The sequence below is a fragment of the Leopardus geoffroyi genome, chromosome D3, assembly GCF_018350155.1.
Source record: "Leopardus geoffroyi isolate Oge1 chromosome D3, O.geoffroyi_Oge1_pat1.0, whole genome shotgun sequence".
Taxonomy (NCBI): domain Eukaryota; kingdom Metazoa; phylum Chordata; class Mammalia; order Carnivora; family Felidae; genus Leopardus; species Leopardus geoffroyi.
The window spans coordinates 13,802,688-13,822,215 of NC_059339.1; the positions used below are offsets into that span (position 1 = coordinate 13,802,688).

Consider the following 19,528-nt stretch of genomic DNA (forward strand, 5'->3'; position numbering starts at 1 on the left):
AAGCCCCAAAGCCCAGAGGTCAAGCAGATAATGCAAAGGAGTGAGGTAGCTTAGGTATGGCTTATTCCCTCCTTTTTCCTAGTTCATCGGGTGTCTTGTTAGGTATCTTTTCCAGGTTCCAGTCATACACCTGTAATGCTTCGATTCATGATGGCTGGCTTTTTTTTTTCTTTTTCTTTAATTTATCTACTCTGTACACCCAACTTGGGGCTCAAACTCACAACCCCACATGTTCCACCAACTGACCAGCCAGACATCCCATGTTGGCTATCATTCTTTTTGTCACATTAAATATTAAACATGACTGTGTAGAAATGACTTTCATGATATCCCTAAAAAATACTTAAATGTTTTTTCAAAGCCTCGTCCTCGTCTTGGTCTTGTTTTTCTCCTTTTGAAAGTTTTTTCAGGGGCGCCTAGGTGACTCGGTTAAGCATTTGATATCTCAATCTCACGACTGACTCATCATAGCTGTGAGGTCGTGCCCAGCATCGTGCTCTGTGCTGACAGTGCGGAGCCTGCTTGGGATCCTCTCTCTCCTCTCTGTCTGCCCCTCCCCTCCTCATCATACGTGCTCTCTCTCTAAATCATTAAATGTTTTTTTCTTTAAATCAAACCCTGCATAAAATCATAAATGTACAAGTTGGTGAGTTATCACGGGCGTACACATCCATGTAAACAGCACCCAGATTTCAGAACAGCATTGTCAGCTCGTCAGAACCCCCAACGTGTTCTCTTCTTTCACTCTCACCTGACTTCTAACACTGTATTTTAATTTTGTCTGTTTCTGAACTATAAGTAGAATCCTATGGCACGTGCTTTCCTGTGTCTGGTTCTAGCACGTAGCATCATGTGTGAGATTCATCCCTATGAACATGTCCTGTTTTATGCTGTTGATGGGCATTCTTGATCAGTAGTTCAACAGCCAGTTTGGGACTGTTGGGAGTAGTGCTGTGAATGCTTTGCATATGTGTGTACCCATTTTTCTTGGGTACACACCTAATCGTGGAATTGCCGGGTCATAGGTATGCAGATGTTCAGCCTTAGTAGCCACTGGCAAACAATTTTCCAAGGTAGTTACAGTGGTTTTCCTACCTGATAATAAGTGTGTAGATTATGGTGTTTCACTTTCTTCTTTGCCATAAATATAACCGTATCTAACTGAGATAATGCATGGCAACTGAACTTGACCTCCACGTGAGGGGGATGAGAAAGTGACAATTTGGGGAATACACACTGTAGCTGGGCTAAAGGTGGGAGCCACTGCCCATGTCAACTGGTTGTTTCCTTGTGGGAATGTGGTCCCAGTGTGGACGCCTTCAGACTTTTGTAATTGGGAATGTTTATTTTTATGTGGACTCTGTCTGTTTTTGCAACACAACAAACACCCAAGACTTTGGCCTAAAACACCGGTATTTAGCTTGGGGTACCTGGGTGGCTCAGTTGGTTGAGTGTGCAACTCTTGATTTTGACTCAGGTCATGGACTCACGGTTTGTGAGAGCGAGTCCCGTATTGGGCTCTGTGCTAACAGTGCAGAGCCTGCTTGGAATTCTCTCTCTCTCTCTCTCTCTCTCTCTCTCTCTCTCTTTCTCTGCTCCTCCCCTGCTTCCTCTCTATCTCTCTCTCAAAAATAAATAAAAATTAAAAAAAATCACAGCATTGAAAAAAAAAAAACAAAACCAAAAACACACACCAGTATTTAGCTCACCATTTTGCAAAGTGGCAATTTGGGCCGGGCATCGGTAGGTTCACTCAGATGTCTAAGGTTAGCTGCTGGTTAGCCAGGTGGCTTCGCTTTGGGGGGCTGGCTAGTTGTTGAGTACGTGTGCCTTCGTTATAGGTCTCGTCATCCAACAGGTGAGCCCTGGGTGGGCCTTCTCAGAGTTCTTAGAGCAAGAGGAGGGCACGTTGTAATGCCCAAGTGCTTTCAAAGTCTCTGGCCAGGTCATCCTTGTTATTGTCACGTTGGCCAGAGCAAGCCATATGGCCAAGTCTGGAGTTCACGTGGAGTCACCCGGTGCCTGGATACAGGAAGGAATGAACGAAGCAGAGGCCATTAATGCCCTCTATCACTCCAATTCTTCCTGTTTGTAATTGTTGGTAAGGAATACAAAAAAATTTTAAGTACTAACACTGTGGGTTAAATGAAACCTGTGGGCCAGGTCTGCCTTGGGTTAGGAGTTTGTGATCTTTGCCTTTATTTTCCAAAGAATCCTTATTTGATCCATGCCTGACTTCTGAAAAGGAAGATTTAGTTCCGTTTGAGACGCCACAGAAACTGACAGGTTGATCCAGTTGACGTGAAAGAGAAGGAAAAATCCGGTGCCACCTCCTCACGCCCCCTCTCGCGGGGCACTGCCCCGCCACCTTTGGCGCGCTCTCTCGTGCCAGCCCACCCTGCCGTACCTCACCTGACGCAGCCTCTTTCACTCCAGAGTTCTCAGTATCCTCACTGGAGTGAGAGCCAGCTAGTAAGTTAGCAGTCGGGAGGCTTTGCCTTCGGAGGAATTAGGCAAACAGCACTGCCTGACGGTGTCGGGCTGGGTGTCGGCCAGACCTTCGACGGACAAGCACAGCTGAGCTAAAAAGTGAGAAGTGAGTCCTCTTGAGCCGCATCTTCGCTTCTGAAGCTTTAAGTAACGGCCTTGAGAAGCCATGTGCTTTTAGGTGATGAATGGGAACATCTGGACTGTCTTTTTAGTATAGGGTTTTTTAACTGGTGAAAGAAATGCTACGGCCCTGGACAGAATTTCAGAGGCAGTAGGCACTCTTTTTTTTCTTCCATTTCTCTCTCCATTACCTCCAACTTCTCCATGGTCATGGGGCACTTGAGCAAAATTGCAAGTATGCTTCTTTCTTGGAATCTGTGATGTCCAGTTGCTTGGTCCTGTTTCTGTTCAGGTGATATGTCCGGCTTGGAGCCACAAGAAATCAGCGCCAAACTCAAAGTGGCTTCAGAAACCCAAACTGGAATCTCTTGACTCAAATAACTGAAAATTCCAGGTGGTGGTGCTTGGTCTGGGTGCTTAGATAATGCACCTGGAAATCTCTGCGGTCCTGCTTTCCTTTTTTGTTTGTTTGTTTGTTTACTTATTTAGAGAGAAAGAGTGCGTGAGTGTGGGAGAGGGGCAGAAAGGGAGGGAGAGAGAGAATCCCAAGCAGACTCCACCCTGAGCATGGAGCCCTCCACAGGGCTCCATCTCACAACTGTGAGATCATGACCTGAGCTGAAATCAAGAGTCATACACGTAACCGACTGAGTCACCCAGGCGCCCCCTCTTTTTGTCTCTATTCACAGGAAGATTCTCCCCTCCTGGAAATAAAATGACTACCAGCAGCTCCAGTCTTACCTTCTGTTTGCTTCTAACAGGAGAAAGGGAGCATCTGTTTTCTGCAGAAGTTACGAACTTAAATTCCCATTGGTCCAGACTGGATCATGTGTTCATCCTCAGGCCGGTCACGGGCTCAAGTTGGCCAGGCTTGTGTCCACTGCCCACTCCTGATGATCAGGGCGGAGGGGTCAGCCTCACTGAACCATGTAGTCCAAGTGTGGCCGTCAGGTGGTTTCCTAAGAGAAGAGGGAGTGAATATTGGGCAGGAAACAGCAGAGACAACAGATACCCATCTTAGGTGGGGTTCGGAACAGCCCTAACTATGAGAATGTATGTGTTTTCTAATCGCCAAACGTATTTATTGATCACCTGGGGGCTGGGGAATCAATAGTAAACAGAATGGACACAGTCTCTGACCCGAGAAGCCCGTAGTCTTGCTTCTTTTAACTGAAAGCATGGCATTAATGAAAGCTATAGGCCTGGTTACGGGTCTAGGCTCCGGAGTCAGGTGGACCCAAGTTCAAATTCAGACTCTGCTAACTGCCTGTTTGACGTTGGACAGGTTAACTTACCCTGCCTTACTTATCAAATGAGGATGATGCTAATGCCTGTCTTGTGAAGAGACTGTGAAACAAAACCTGGAATGTTCTAGCACAAAGCCTGGCATGCGGTGAGCAGCCAACAAATTCAAGCTGGTCCTGTTATTTAAAAAAAAATTTTTAATGTTTGTTTATTTTTGAGAGAGAGAGCATGAGCAGGGGAGGGGCAGAGAGAGAGGAAGACACAGTGTCTGAGGCAGGTTCCAGGCTCTGAGATGTCACCACAGAGCCCCATGCAGGGCTCGAACTCACAAACCGTGAGATCATGACCTGAGCCAAAGTCGGACACTTAACCGACTTTGAGCCACCCAGGCACCCCAAAGCTGGTCCTATTAGTATCATTACTATTGCAGGAGAGTTCACTCTGCTCACTTCCTCTTTGCTAAGACTTCTCACCGATCAGCCCCTGCCGCCCTCCTCCTTGGATTGGGAGTCCCTGGAGGGCAGGGCCTCCTGTCTTACTCCTGTCCCCTCACCTCTAGTACTCCGTGCAGTAGGGGCCCCCACTGCATTTGTTGCATCGAAATAACATGGGCAGAATTCCTGCTCCCAACAGCAGTGTTACAGAGAGGCTCTAGGGTTGTTAGAACCCCTGGGAACGTTCAAACGTTCTTCAAGTTAAGATTGGGGTTTTCAGGCCTGATAAAGTTTTAATAGTGCTGGCTGATCTGTATTGTTCACCATGTCAGTATTTGGTTTGTCAGAACCTACAGCTCTGCTGTCAGCAAGATCAGTTTGATGGCTTAGCTTCCTTCTGCTTTTAAGTTAGCAATGAGTGAGGAAAGTTGCTAATCTGCACTGAGGCAAACAATCGGATGTAAACTCCTGACATGGCTTAGCTGGGACAGCTTCCCTTCCTCTTTGCTGCCTTCTGTCTTCTCTTTAATGTTCACCTTGGGTTCTGTCTCTTGCGTTAACTCTTCTCTGATCTCTCCAGCCCAGATTTCTCTTCCTTCTTCGTTCCCTCAATGGAAAAGTTCTTACTATCCATGCGATTCATTTTTTTTTCCTGTTATGGATTAGGAGGTCTCTGCTTGGGCACCCTTTGAAATGGCCTCTGTGTATACCAGAACAACTTGTAACGTAGGCCATCTCTTCATTGCAAGATTCAGTGGGTGGAAGCAGCTTGGGCTTTATTCATTCATTCCACAAATATTTATTAAGTGGCTTCTTAGTACCAGGCACTGTTCTAGGCGTGGAAGATACAGCCACGAACAAGACCGAAAAGACCCATACCCTTATACAACTTACGTTCTGGAGAGAGGTAGACAATGAACAAATAATTGTCAGATAGTGGTCTGGAGAAAAATTAAGCAAGTAGGAGGAATCGAGTGTATAAGTTTTGGGAGAGAGGCTATAATTTTAAATGGCACTTTCAAGAAGGCCTTCCTGAAGACTCACACTTCGTGGAAGGAGATGAGGAAGCAAGCGTGAAGAGATCTGAGGGGGGGGATTCTCGGCAGAGAACAGCAAATGTGGAGGTTTTGTGGTGGCCAAGGTCGGCTGGCCTTGTGGCCTGTGTGACCTATGGAATTGAAAATTCTTAGTCTTTTTGGGGGCACTTGGGTGGCTCAGTTGGTTAAGTGTCTGACTTTGGCTGAGGTCATGATCTCCTGGTTCATGAGTTTGAGCCCCGCATCGGACTCTCTTTTGTCAACATAGAGCCAGCTTCGGATCTTCTGTCTTCATCTCCCTCTCTCTCTGTCTCTCTCTCTCTCTCTGCCCTTCCCCAGCTCATTCTCTCTCTCTCTCTAAATAAACTTTAAGGATGTTATTTTTTATTTTTTTAATCCTTTTCCAACAAGGGCCTCCCCTGTTTTGTTTTACGTGGGGCTCCACAGATTATATAGCCAATGCTGATGGTAGAAACGTCCTTGGAGTAGTTAGGACAGTTGACATGAAACTATTTGCTCTTCTCACAAATGAATCCACAAATGGTCCAAGTTTCTGACTAGGGAGCTGCCCCTTCACCTGTCTTACCTCCTTTCTGGGTCCTTAAGCTCTGATCCCGGTTTATTTAATTTTTTTTTTAATTCGTATTTATTTTAAGAGAGTGAGAGTGAGCAGGGGAGGGGCAGAGAGGGCGAGAGGGCGAGAGAGCGAGAATCCCAAACAGGCTCCATGCCCAGCATGCAGGGCCTGATGCGATGCTCGAATTCACAAACTGTTGAGATCATGACCTGAGCCGAGGTCTAGAGTCGGATGCTTAACCAACTGAGCCACCCAGGCGCCCCAGATCCCAGTTTAAACTGCGACTTTGAAGGCAGAGCTCCCGCCTCTCTTGCCTCCTACCGGCTTCTTTTGCTGCCACGCCAAGCACTCGCTCCCAGTCCTTCAGATTGGCATTTTCTGCCTCCGTCCCTTGCCAGAGTGCCCAGCCGAATCCTACCAGTAGGTGGTGAATGAGAATTGTCCTTGAAGTTGGAAAGCCTGTTTAAAAAAAAAAAGTCCCTCGGACCTTAGTTGTGTGTCTGCTGTGCGCAAGGCAGCGTGCCGCTTAGACCGTGCAGTGTTACATTTCTGTCGCCACGCGTGCAGTCGACAGAAACCTAAATAAACATTTTTTGCCCTTTCTCCTCGAGAGGCACGGGGATTAGGTTAAATGTGAAGAGATAACTTGGCTTTTTGTGGACTGTTCTGGAGCTTAACCACTCCTTGCCCGGCTTCTTTGGAGAAATGCTTCTCAAGTTCTAAATAGCTGACTTCCTAATGAACTTTGGAATACCTTCGGGGACCGTTTATGTTGCCTTTCGTAGTCGCCTGTTTTGATGCTGTTCCATGGGACGATGACTTCTCTCTCTCAAAGATTTGAGCCGTATGAGTGTAGACATCCTTTCTTAACGCATTTGCCACCAGCACCTGGGATGGCCCTGATTTCAGATAGTGTTTTGAACACCGAACACCTTGTTTCAAAAGTGTGTTGCTTTGCTGTGTCTGTGAAAATACCACAAACTTATTGTAAAAATACTTGGGGATTTGAGAAGACGAAGAAAACAAATCCTGTAATGCCGTTGCTCGAAGGCGACTACTGCTGCTAACATTTATTTGGTGTACTTTGGGCATTTTTTTTTTTTTTTTTGGTACGAATAAGAATATGTATTTCAAGACCACTGTGGGATTGTGAACAAATGCCTGTTTATCTGGACGGTGTTTCAGACCCTGTTTCTTTTTTTGGAAGAAGACCCGGGTGAACCCAGCACTCCTCTGTTCTGGTTGGGATTGTGTGGTCCTGCCGTACTCCACGTTTGCAGGAGGCAGAGAATGGAGAGAAATTCCTTTAGAAAAGTGTCCTGTCAGCCACAGATGGAGCAGAAATACTACTATGTCCGTTGTGTGTCTGAGGTGTTCTTCTCTGTTCCTTTGGACACCACCTAGAGAGATCTGGAGTGTTCTGTTTGCCCTGGAGATGTCCACTGGGGACAAACGTGGAGTCCGTTTCTTCACTTCTCACTGATTTTTGGCTCTTAATAATTACCCCTTCTTCTTCTAAACCAGAGAAGACAGATTAAATTTCTAACAGTAAGGCACAAAACCAATCCATTTACAGAATTAGTCTTACATTAGCACATAGGAGTACAAATCAGCCTCCCCGGGGATGGATCTGTTTGCAATTTCTTTTAGCATTTTTGGAGAAAGTCCAGTAGACTTTGGGAAAATCTACTGTTCACTGACTTTGAATTAACAAAGTAACATGAGCCCTTTGTGGGGTTTGTGTGGGTTTTCTTTTCTTTTTTTTTTTTTGCTTGAGTGGGAAAGGATTGTTTTTAATCCACCTATGATTTAGGGTTGTGGTTCTCAACTTCTAGTGTGCATGAGGATCCCTGAGGAAGAGCTACTCGAGCCTCACCCCTGGAAGTTTGGAGTAATAGGCAATTTGGGGCATTTTTTTTTTTTTTAACTCCACAGATGGTCTTGATATGTAATACAGGACAAGAGTCACCATAGTGGTAAAGAATCAATATTTGAGCCATAAAGAGTTAAAAGCCCAGTTGTGTTTTATCCACATGATGTTTTTCCTCAAATTCGAAACCATGTTAATACATCAATATATTAGTTTTCTGTAGCATTATTGGCCATTGTCACGTTGCTTGGGCTATAAAATTAATGGGAAGTGATTCTCTCTAAACATTGTAGTCCTATGGCCCTTTTTGTAATGTGACCAGTTTTCCACGTTAATATTTCTTCATTCTTGGGATATCTCTGTTTCTGAAATGTCAACTTGTCCCTTTCCATGTTTGAAAGTTCATATAGATACAAAATTGGTTCATGTGGCCTATAACTTTTCAGATGGCTGTGTGTTTCAGAAAGGCCTAGGTGGAAATCTCCTAGCATCCTTTATTTTATAAGGTATTTCTCTGCATACTGGTAGCAAATGGTGTTTTTTTACTTCTGTTTCTAAACTGTGGGAAGTGCCAGATGGGAGTGCTTAAGTCCTGGTAGGTTGTGTGTAGATAGTGGGCTAGTACCTCTGTCCAGGATGTGGCTCCACATCCTTGTCAAATCCTGGATCCCTATAAGAGAACTGCATTTTCAACCACAGGGTCAAACATGCTGCTAACTCTCAATCTTTGGTAAGGTGTTTCTCAAGTGATGGGTTACTAATAACAAAGCGACAGTTATGAGTGACTTATTTAACCTTGAATCTACTCTGGATTGTTTTGTCTTTTGGGTGTCATAATGTCCCTATAACTTCATTCCACTTCCTCGAGTGGAGGAAAGGGAAGTGGGTTAGCTAGGCTCCTGTCTCCACAGTTGTGCAGCAGAGCCTTTGGGAATGTGCTCAGTACAGGACTGTCCTGGATCACATCTGCTGCTTTGGGGAAACAGGTTGGATTTTTCGGGAAACAGATTCTGGGTTGGAGATCTGCAGGCAGGCAGTTGAGCAGGTTGGCCTTTCCCAGAAGTCCCGAACTGAGGCAAGGGGGCCAAGCCTTTGTCCCTAGGTATTGACTGGTCACTGGATGTGGGCTCCAGGAGGGGATGTAGCCTTGGACAAGGCAGCTTGTTTGACCAAGGGCGGTGCCTAGGAAGGGACTCTGCTGTCAGGCTGAGCCAGTGAGCCATGAGCAGGAAGCATTGTGCCCACCTGGGGGAATGGGTGTTAGGGACCCACAGGTAGAGTCTGAGTGACCCCTGCAGCATCCACTACACGGACTGGTGATAAAAATATCTTGCCAAAAAGATTCCAAGTGTGCAGCTTGAAGCTTCAGCCTTCGATCTCCTGACCTTGTGGGTCTCCGTAGGTCTTGAGAGGTGGACCTTCCTTTAGCACATCGGTTTCTTTCCTTCCCTGCCATTCCCCAACCAGTGGTAGCAACAGGGAGGGTTGTTCACATGAGTCTGGAATCTGATCTGTTGGGGGTTGACAGTCATTTTGGAGTTTAGACGTTGTAATTCTCGGGGCACAGTGATTCTTAAGAAGTGTGGCTTTGTAATGTTTGTGTTTACATAATTATAATTCATTGCTGTGAAGTTCAGTTCTCAAGACGCATCATCACAGGTACATTAACAGTGAGACCAGCATGGCATCTCAGCTAATTTGTTGGCGTGAGGGACATTACACCCCTGACTGGTCATCTGCTCTCGGTGGTGGCTACACTGTTGTCTTCCACTGTGCACTAAAGCAGATCCTTCTTTGGTTATTACCGTGGTATAACCTTTTAAAATTGGTGATTCTCTTGGAAAGTTTCTCTGGAAAAAGACCTGTTGTATGGACACTCCCATCGTTCAGACTCCTGAATAACTTCATGTCCGCGTGCCTTTCCCTCTCCACTGTCGCCAACTGTCCTTTGCTTCTGGTAGGACAGGGGGAGACCACTTTTCTGTGTAAACAGCACGTAGAGGAGCCCCATGGAATGTGGACCTAATCAGCCAATACTTGTCGAAGGGGAAGAAGAGAGCTGGGGTGCCACTCCAGGAAGGAAGATGGCAGTATTAATCAGGTATTGTATGCTTTGCTCTGGTACTTGGCCCGCCCACACCCTTCCTGTGTACCGTTTCGCTTTATTCTTGTAACTCTCCCAAGTAGGTACATTCTCCTTTAGAGACGAAGCCGAGGCTCGGATGTATTTAGCGTAGTCACGTGGTTACTCAGCTGGCAGAACCAAGGTTATCAGTTTGACTCTTGGTCCTGAACCTCCATCCCAGAGGTCACCGTGGTTGGGATCAAGGAGGAAGACGGCAGGGCTGTGGCTCTGCTAGGGCAGAGGCGCCGTTCTCCGGGAGGAGGGAGGATTGGCCATCTCAGTGAGCAGAAGAGGGGGAAGCCTCCCGCCACCAGAAGTGTGATTTTCTGTCCTAGGATAACTAAAAACAAAGGCGATTTGTCCTGCTTCATTACAGTAGTGTCACATCCAGAAAGCAGTTGATAGTCCCAAAGGGGGGACCGATGGAAGAAAGTGATGCCTGGCATCTCTAACTGTGAAAAGCTCAACAGGAGTTCACTTTGCACGAGTGCAGGCTTGTGTTGGCCTTCCTCCTTCTCATATGAGGTTAAGGAAGGATAAGCATTTTTCCCTTGTTTCTCTACCAAGGAGGTAAAGTAGGCTCCTTCACCTTATCATGGTCCAGTAATCCAAGAGAAAGCAGAGGGAACTCCAGGGTCACAAATGACAGGCTGGCTCGTGTGTGGCTTTGCTCAGCTGGCAGTGGGTGACCCCCCTCCCGCCCCCCACCGGGTTGTGTGAAGGAGTCTCCAGTTGTATCTGGGGCAAGTGAGAGAGAGCTGCCTCTTCTCCTCACCAATGAAGCCGACTAGCTGTAAGAGGGGACCTAGCCTGACATCAGACTAATGACTTTCCGGTATGTTTTTAGGCGGGACCCCTTCGCCTGCTGATTACACTTGCAGATTTTTTCCCGTTTTGTTTTTCCGTCTCCCCCTGTATGGCCAACATCTCTCTGCCGGCTTCACATTCTGCCCTGTCTTTGCCCCCAGAGAACTGTCAGCTCTTGCTCTGTTCCCTCCAGAGCTCCTTTTTGGCCTCGTACTCAGCCTTGCACTGTTGTTGCAAAGTCAACACATTTCCTTCTTAGGCCTTCACGTTATCTTTTAGCTCTGAGACTCCTAGATGATTGGAAACATGATCCAGAAAAATCTTTACCCTGGATCTTGGTCGGGTCTAAATCAGTGCTCACGTTCCCTTAAAAATGCTGAGATGACTTTCAGCTTTCAGACTGTAGCTTGCGGTATAGGACCGTTGTGTTCGGTGAATTACGAATTCGCTGGCAACCTACAAGTCACTGATGTCAGCCAGAGCTTATTAAAAATGAATTTTATTAAGTTCCATTGAGACCAACAGCCTGCTTTCCCTAGCTTTGCAGAAATACATACAAAAGTGAACTTTAGCAGGTGGATTTGGGAACAGGCAGAGAGGAACACATACACTCTTGGCTTTGTGTTTCACCCTCCCGTTCCTTTGTGCTACCAGGATCGTCATGACAGCCTTATCTCTCAAATAAAGCCTGTTACCTCATCCCTAATTGCTTATCCAAAGGCAGGCGAGCTCTCATTTCTCCACATTAATAAATGACACCGAAGATCTGCATTGTTTGCACTGGCTCCCTCAGGTTCACCGGTGGGGGCCCCTGAGTGCATTAGGAAACCCTGTGCTTCTCCAGCGGCGGAAGGGAGGCGGTGCTCACCTCCTTCAGGAGCAGCATTTCGTTTGTGTACTTCTCGCCCCCGTTCATAGCCCTGCTCCCCCGACGGGGGCCCCTTAGTGACCTACCTCGGTCAGCGCTTCTCTGGCTGCGGGTGCTCGCTGCCCTCCGGGGGGCGGGGGTGAAGTAAGAGTTGTCCTGGGGGGACCGGTGGCCCCTCCGATTTCAAAGCTCACCTTCTTGGCTACACACCGCTCAGCTTCCCTTAGAGGCCAAGAGCTTCCCGCAGCCTGTGCGCGGATGCCCGAGGCGTCCACCTCTCCCAGACCCCAGGTTGTCAGCTGGCGCCCTTGCTTCTCCTTTGTGAAGCCTTATGGGAAGTGGCCTTGCGGATTTTACAAGTGAAGAGTGAGGAGGGTGGGCTCGTGGCCGTCCGGTTGTGAGTCCGTTCTGTGACTGCCCCGTGGAGTCGTGAGACTGCGTGGCTCCCCCGGGACGACAGCACCTCTCTCGTTCCCACCTCACGATATCTCTTGTCATCGAAAGGAGCATTTTCATTCCTCCGAATTGTAAGCTTCTTTCCCTTTTCTTCTCCTCAGAATGAAATGGATGACGTGCCCTTCTTTGACATCCAGCTGCCTTATGAACTGGCAATCAACATATTTCAGTATCTGGACAGGAAAGACCTGGGAAGGTGTGCACAGGTAAGCAGCCACTAAACTGGTGTTCAAGGTTTACTTCCACGCGAGACAAAAGTGTAGGAAGCTCCTGGGTAACAGAACGTGACTTCCCAGAACTGCAGACTTGAAAGAAGGAAGGAATCAAGTAGCCACTCTGCTTGAAGGAAAGCAACCCTGAACCTAAGGCTTCTGCTCCTCATCTCCAGTTGGTGTTTATCTCTTTGTAACTGTCTGCCCAAGAGCTCTGTTCCCCCGCAGTCTCCGTAGGGTTGGCCTGTGGCAGTGTGCTTGTGACCAATGACTTTGTGCTCTGCTTCTCGAGCTAGCCTGAGCCGTTCGTGTCCTCGCTGTTTTTAATGCAGAGATGCCACCAGCCCTTGGTCAAATCAAGCCAGTCGTTAGGTTGGGAGCTGAGGGTCAGCCTGGGGACAAAACCGTGAAGTCGCGTTTTAGGCGTAGAGTCCAAATTGCCCTTTAAACACTAGAATCCCACTCAGTGAGGTGCGAAGCACCTGAGAACTGACACCCGCTGAGGGAATTGCAAATCGGTGTCCCCATCTCCTGCCTTCTGGGGCATACGCCCGCCCGTGGGGTGGCACGGTGGCAGATACCGTCCGGGCCACACTTCACTGTGTACGTGAATCACAGGGGATCTTGATAAGATGCAAATGCCAACTCAGGAGGTCCGGAGTGGGACTCATATTCTGCGTTCCGAACCAGGTAATGTCAGCGTGGCTTTGGCCACACTTGGAGAGGCAAAGGTTTATGCCGTTAAATTGGGTCTCTTGTTCACCTCTTTTTGGCAAAGAGTATAATTTCTCCAAAGACAAATATATGATTGCTGACCATTTGGCTTTCATGGATAACTGTATTTCCCAGGAGAAAGAGTATCTTTTGTCCATAACTCCCAAAGAATTAATTTGTCTAATGGCTACCATTTCCTACCCCTGGATTCTAGACTGCATTTTACATACGTGTCTACACCTTTAAAAGAAAGAGCTAGGTAAGATGGAGTGGTAGTAAAAATCCAGGGATGCCTGGCTGGCTCAGTTGGAAGAGAATGCAACTCTTGATCTCGGGGTTGTGAGTTCAAGCCCCACATTAGGTGTAGAGATTACTGAAATAAATAAACTTTAAAAAATGTAAAAAAACAAACAAACAAACAAAACCCTAAAGCACCAAGAACGTGGAGTTAAAAACATTACGGCAGCTTGAGAGGTGTAAAATGTAGTGACCAGATTTAGACTCTGGAGGTTGCTATCTCTGGCACTTCCGTGAAGTCACAGAAAATATAAGGCAATTTTAAAAGTTTCTGGCTTATGCTATTTTTTTATGAAGCAGTTTGCCTAATCAAAATTTTCTACCTAGATACGAATTTGAAAAAGTTTACAGGGTTCTTGACTGCCACACTATTACGTGGGGGTGTTCGCGACTATTTTTTTTTTGATGCAGAGTCTGGAATCTTTAGGAATGATGGAAGGAATTATTCCAGGGCTAAAATTCACTAAATGAAAACGGACTGAAACGTAAACCATGCTCAGAGCCTATCAATCGCATTAAGCAAGAGTACCTATATCGTCTTCTTCTTTCCCTTGGAAATTGGATTTGTTCTATTCTAACTTTACACTTTGGCCCTGTTCCCAAGAGTTGAAAACAAGGGTGTAGCTAAATGAGTCCAACTCCTGGATTTCAGCCTGATGCTGTTAGCCGAAGTCTTGGAACAGGGTCTAATAGCTAGCTGTTTTCCACAAAGTCCGCATTAGATGATAAAATCTTCACTCTTGATAGGGAGCTGCTGTTCAAGGAATCATTTCTTTTAACATGCTTTTTGCTCCCCCGCTTTGTAGAGGGCCATGTGGCTTTCACGTCTGCTGCTGGTTTTCTCATCCAAAGAGTTTATCGGTGAAAGATAGGATCTGGTGGAAGAAGAGATCCCCCTTTTGGTACAAGGGGGCTGCATTTCAGGAGTGATTCGTTATGCTGGTGAGATTATTGTGCAGGTGTGAACGGTTTCATTTGCAACACAGTGGTCCAATTGTCAACCAGAATTCTTCTCTCTTTGGCCAGTTGGATTTGTTTTTGTTTTTCCTTTCAATCTAATTTTTAGAGCACACGTATATGAATAGAAAAGATTCTTAAGCAGAACCCTTCCGGTGGCTCTGGTCTATGAAGCCAAGAATTTTTTTTTTTTTTTTTTTTTTTTAATAGCGCCTTTTCATGAAGGTGACCATGGGCGGCCAGTGATTTTTAGAATTGGCTTTGTTTTTTCGAGCATTAAAATACAACTGCAAGGTAATAAAGATGAGTAGCATTTTCATTTGTTTCTTGGGGTGTTTTTATTTTTGAAACTGGGAAAAAGTCCTTCTGTTGAGCGGAATGTCCTGCTGCTTTATGATTTGATTTTAGAGGGGGCTTGCTCTGTCTGTCCCTGTCTGTCTCTTTTCTCTTTTAATCGAGCCACCTTGGGATTTTAGTGAAATTGGGCCAGTTCTAGTGGAATTGGCACCGTGAACTATTTGTGTGCCCTTGGAGAAAACCTGTTTGCTTAGATCTGTATGCCAAATTGGTAACTGACTAACAGTAAGGAACCCAGATCGGGAAGGACTTGTTGAGATTTAATTATGCCACGAACTGTGCTGGAGAAGTGATTTTGCTTTGACTTTGTCTCCTTTCTGTATCCCCTCTTTTTCTGCTTTGTAGGCTTTGTGCTTCCAGAAAGAAAGTCCTGTGATCCTTGTATACCTCTGCTGCTGACCTTTCTAGCTCCTTGCTATCCATAGTGGTCCCTCGAGGGATTTAGTGTCCTTGTGGGAGTGTTCCATGCCGAAATGTCTTGAGAACAGTGTGACTTGTAGTAAACAAAGTTATGCACTGGGCGATTCATTGAACGGCTTTATCATTTTGCTACTTACAATTTTATGGTTTTGTATGTGGGTGTGTGTGCACGCCCACAAGATCCCTGGCACTTTAAAAGATAATATTTTTAAATGGATAACAATTACAAAACTGAGTTCAAAGTTACAGAAAGTTTTTTTTTTTTTATGGGAAGAGTAAGTCTGCTATTATATTACAATATGAATAATTCTGAGGAGTAACAGTTTTAGGATTTACTGACTTTCATTTTTAAAACTTTAAAAATGGGGCGCCTGGGTGGCTCAGTCGGTTAAGCGGCCGACTTCGGCTCAGGTCATGATCTCGCGGTCCGTGAGTTCGAGCCCCGCGTCGGGCTCTGTGCTGACAGCTCAGAGCCTGGAGCCTGTTTCGGATTCTGTGTCTCCCTCTCTCTGACCCTCCCCCGTTCATGCTCTGTCTCTCTCTGTCTCAAAAATAAATAAACGTTAAAAAAAAAAATTAAAAAAAAAAACTTTAAAAATAATCATAAATTCATGGGTAGTTGCAAAAGATAGTACGGAGAGGTCTTGTGTTCTCTTCCCCCAGTTTCCTTCGTTGGCAATATCTTGCGTAACGACCTAGTCCTATCAAAGCCAGGAAACTGACCTCAGTACAGTCCACGGAGCTTACTCAGATTTCCACAGTTTTACGTACACTTGTGAGTGAATTTAGTTCTGTGCAGTTTTATCACAGGTGTGGTGGATTTGTGTGACCACACAGTAAAGGTATACAACATTCATCACAAGGATCTTTTGTGCTACCTTTTCTGGCCTGGCCACCTCTGCCACTCCCCATCCCTAACCCCTGGCAACCCTGATCTGTTTTCATCTCTATAATTTGGTCTTTTTTTTAATTTTCATTTGTATCACATTTTATTTATGTATATTTGCTAAAGTAAAATTTTAGAAATCTAGCTGCATAGGTAACAATGTCACATTCTTCAGGTGAGAAGTAGAAAAACGTGCATGAAGAGAGCAGTAAAGGAACAAGGGAAGAGACGGAGGTTAGCAGCTTAAGATGTATGATAAAATTGGTAAGCAAGAAGCAGGTGATAACCAAAATAGATAAATTGGGAACTAAAGCCCACCGTACTAGATAGATCATGATGTTTAAAGTTGTTAAGTAGGTTCTACACTCGAGACGGGGCTTGAACTCACAACCTTGAAATCAGGAGTAGCACACTCTACTGACTGAGCCGGCCAGGCACCCCTGATATTTCAGGCTTTAAGGAAAATGTGATCTCGTGATCTTCCCAGATATCCAAACAGAAGCACCTAAAATCTGAGGTTTTATGGCTAAAGATCTTCATGGAGTCTTTCAAGCTGGGAGTCCACAGCCAAGCGCTGCTAGACTGATTTTTCTTAGCAGAAATGATTCTGAAAACCTGTAACTGCTGGCAGGGTTCCTTTCGTCCTTAATAGTGGCCTTTGCCACTTGACTCCATCTCCCAGGGACACATGCTCCGGGCCCAGGCCCCCTCAGGGGTTTCCTTTTAATTCGCAGAGTTGGGGCGCCTGGGTGGCGCAGTCGGTTAAGCGTCTGACTTCAGCCAGGTCACGATCTCGCGGTCCGTGAGTTCGAGCCCCGCGTCGGGCTCTGGGCTGATGGCTCAGAGCCTGGAGCCTGTTTCCGATTCTGTGTCTCCCTCTCTCTCTGCCCCTCCCCCGTTCATGCTCTGTCTCTCTCTGTCCCAGAAATAAATAAACGTTGAAAAAAAAAAAAAATTTAATTCGCAGAGTTACCGTGGCTGCCTCCTTTAACGGGGGTGACTGAAAAAACAGCAACTCTGGGAGAAGATGGGGAGCCGGCTGCAAGAAGAAGGGCAGGGTATTGATAATTACTTGAACTGAGTCCTGGGGACTGAGTCCTGAGGCGCTTTCTACTGCTCACTTTATTTTGTGTGTGTTTGAAATTGTCCCTAATTAAAAAGTTTAAAAGAAGGGGGAAAAAACCCAGAAAGTGAGAACTGGTATTTATAAGAAAGTCAGAGCCTCTTGAGGGCAGTACATGCCAGAAGCTGGCCATTGAAAATAAAAGCAATGCAGTTTTTTTTTTTAAGTGTTGAATTTTTAAAAGTTGGACTTGTTTCTCCGTCTCTTTCAGTTATTTACCCCTTTAGTAAGCGCCCAGTTAAGTAACGTGTGTTCCAGATGGTGATGTGTGCTATGGAGAAACCTGTGCCCCCAGAGGTGATGTGGGGACTGCCCTTGTAAGCGGCCAGGGAAGACTTCACAGAGAAGGTGACCTTTGGGCAAAGACCTGAACGAGGGAAGAAAGAAGCTGTGCAGGTCTCTGGCGGAGGCCCGTAGCAGGTGCAGAGGCCTTGAGGTGGCGCGCACCTGTTAGGGTAGAGGAACAGCAGGAAGGTCAGAGCCGGGGGGAGGTGGTAGACAGAATAATGCCCCTTCCCCGAGATGTCCACTTCCTAATCCTCAGAACCTATGAATAGGTTACCTCGTCTGGTAACGGGCCTTTGCAGATGTGAGGAGGTTAAGGATCTTGGGATGGGATGGTTATCTTGGATGATCCAGGTGGGCTCCCTTCAGGAGGGAGGCTAGAGGTCAGAGACAAGAGAAAATGGTGCGTTGTTGGCTCTGAAAATGGAGGAACAGACTACAAAGCTGAGGAATAGAAGGTGGAAAGAAGGAAACAGATATTTCCCCCAAAGCCTCCAGAAGAAATGGAGCCCTGCCTCCTACACTTTGATTTTGGACTTCTGGCCTCCAGAACCAAACAGAATAAATTTGTATTGTTTTTAGATACTAGGTTTGTGGTAATTTGTTAGAGCACCAACAGGAAACTAATAGGGGTGAAGGTATAATGAGCAGATGGGGATAAGAGAAGAAGAAATAGTCAAAATGTGAAAGGCACTTAAATCCGTCAAAATAACTTGAACGTTTATTCGGAATGAGGCGGGAAGCCATTCAAGTGCTTTGAACAGAGTAGTTACAAGGTCTGACTTCCCTTCTGAGCGGGATCATCTCGGTTGCTGTGTGGAGACCGGACTTGAAGGGGGACAAGGATGCAGCAGGGAGACCCGTGAGTGAGCTGTTCGAATAACCCAGACGAGAGAAGATGGTGGCTTGGAGCGCGTGGTACCAGTAGATGTGGGCAAAGTCGGGACTGCCAATGGCCATGGAAGGGGGAGAGAAAGAGGAGTTGGCCGGGACTCTGTTTATTTGGCCTAAACAACCGCACGGACGAGATTGTGGTTACTGACCAGGGGGAGACCGTGAGATGACCAAGTTTTCAGGGAAGACCAGTAGTGAGATGTGAGGCTGGAGGGAGATAGGAACTGGGGAGCCGTGAGCGCATCGTTGGCATTTAAGTCCAGGAAACTGGCCGAGGTCATCAGGGAAGTGAGCGAAGGGGGTGGGGGATTCAGGGATTGAGCCCTGTCACGCCACAGTGGTGAGAGGTCAAGATGAGGCATTGGAGAAGGCAGTCCCTGTGACGTGGGGAGAAACCCAGAGCACACGGTCCCCTGGAACCAAGGGATAACCTTTTCGAGGAGGAGACGGTGATCAGAGGGTTAAGTGCAACTGTTAAGCAAGAGGATGACTGAGAAGTAGCCATTGGATTGAGCACCTTGGAGGTCACTGGCAACCTTGACCAGAATCCGTGGCATGGTGCACACGGGGTGAATCTGGGGCTAGGGTGAGCAGGTTTGAGAGTGAATGGGGAAAAAGGAGATAAGGAAATTGAGAGAATGAGTGTATGTAGAACTGTCTGTGCAAGGTATATCTTCCCCAAATAGACTTGATTCGTGAACATGTGACTAGAACAATGATGCTTTTCCCCTTGTCATGGGCCTCACTGGTAACCCTAATCCAGGCAGAGTTAATAAAGCTAGTTTTGGAGCCAAGGGCTTTCTTTCTTTCTTTTTTTCTTTTTTTTTTTTTTTTTTTTGATGCTGTAATTCACAGTGGTGCTATAAAGCAAAATGCTGGAGACACTTTTATTAGCAAATTCTCACAGCTGAGGCTCACTCAGTGGGGCTTTTACTGGGCAGAGCCATTCCAGTCCTAGTGTATTAAAGACCATTAGGCCTTTGGAAAATTCAGGCTTATAAACTTGCAAGATTTAATTTAATGTAAGAAATTTAAACTATTGGCTTTCTTTTTGGTGAGAATCTTTAAAATTGTGAAAGTTTAGGTCTTATTATTTTGTTTTGTTTTTCCTTTCAGGATTAAAAGAAATTCTTAAAACCTGTCATTTTTGTGTTCCTTTAAAAGAAGAGAGAAAAAGCACCCTCCCTTTACAGTTTGCCAAAGAAATTGTTGGCACATTTCTGTGTTTAATACCTAACTGTAGGTATAGTCCTGATCCCTTTTTGGAAGGAACTCTCGCCTCTAGTTTTTGTAAATCCCTCAAAGAGATTATTGTTGGTTATCCAGGATTTAAACTTGATCCTGAATATTACTT

General features: G+C 46.0%; 1 protein-coding gene across 3 annotated transcripts in view; it reads left to right on the plus strand.

The window, feature by feature from the left end:
- Nucleotides 1-19,528, plus strand: part of FBXW8 (F-box and WD repeat domain containing 8) — a 126,545-nt gene that overhangs the window by 8,594 nt on the left and 98,423 nt on the right. For all 3 annotated transcript variants that reach the window (XM_045457952.1, XM_045457950.1, XM_045457951.1), the window contains exon 2: nt 12,131-12,235. In XM_045457952.1, coding sequence (XP_045313908.1) covers nt 12,137-12,235 — 99 coding nt within the window. In that variant the 5' untranslated portion in view covers nt 12,131-12,136. The remainder of the gene's footprint in view (nt 1-12,130; nt 12,236-19,528) is intronic.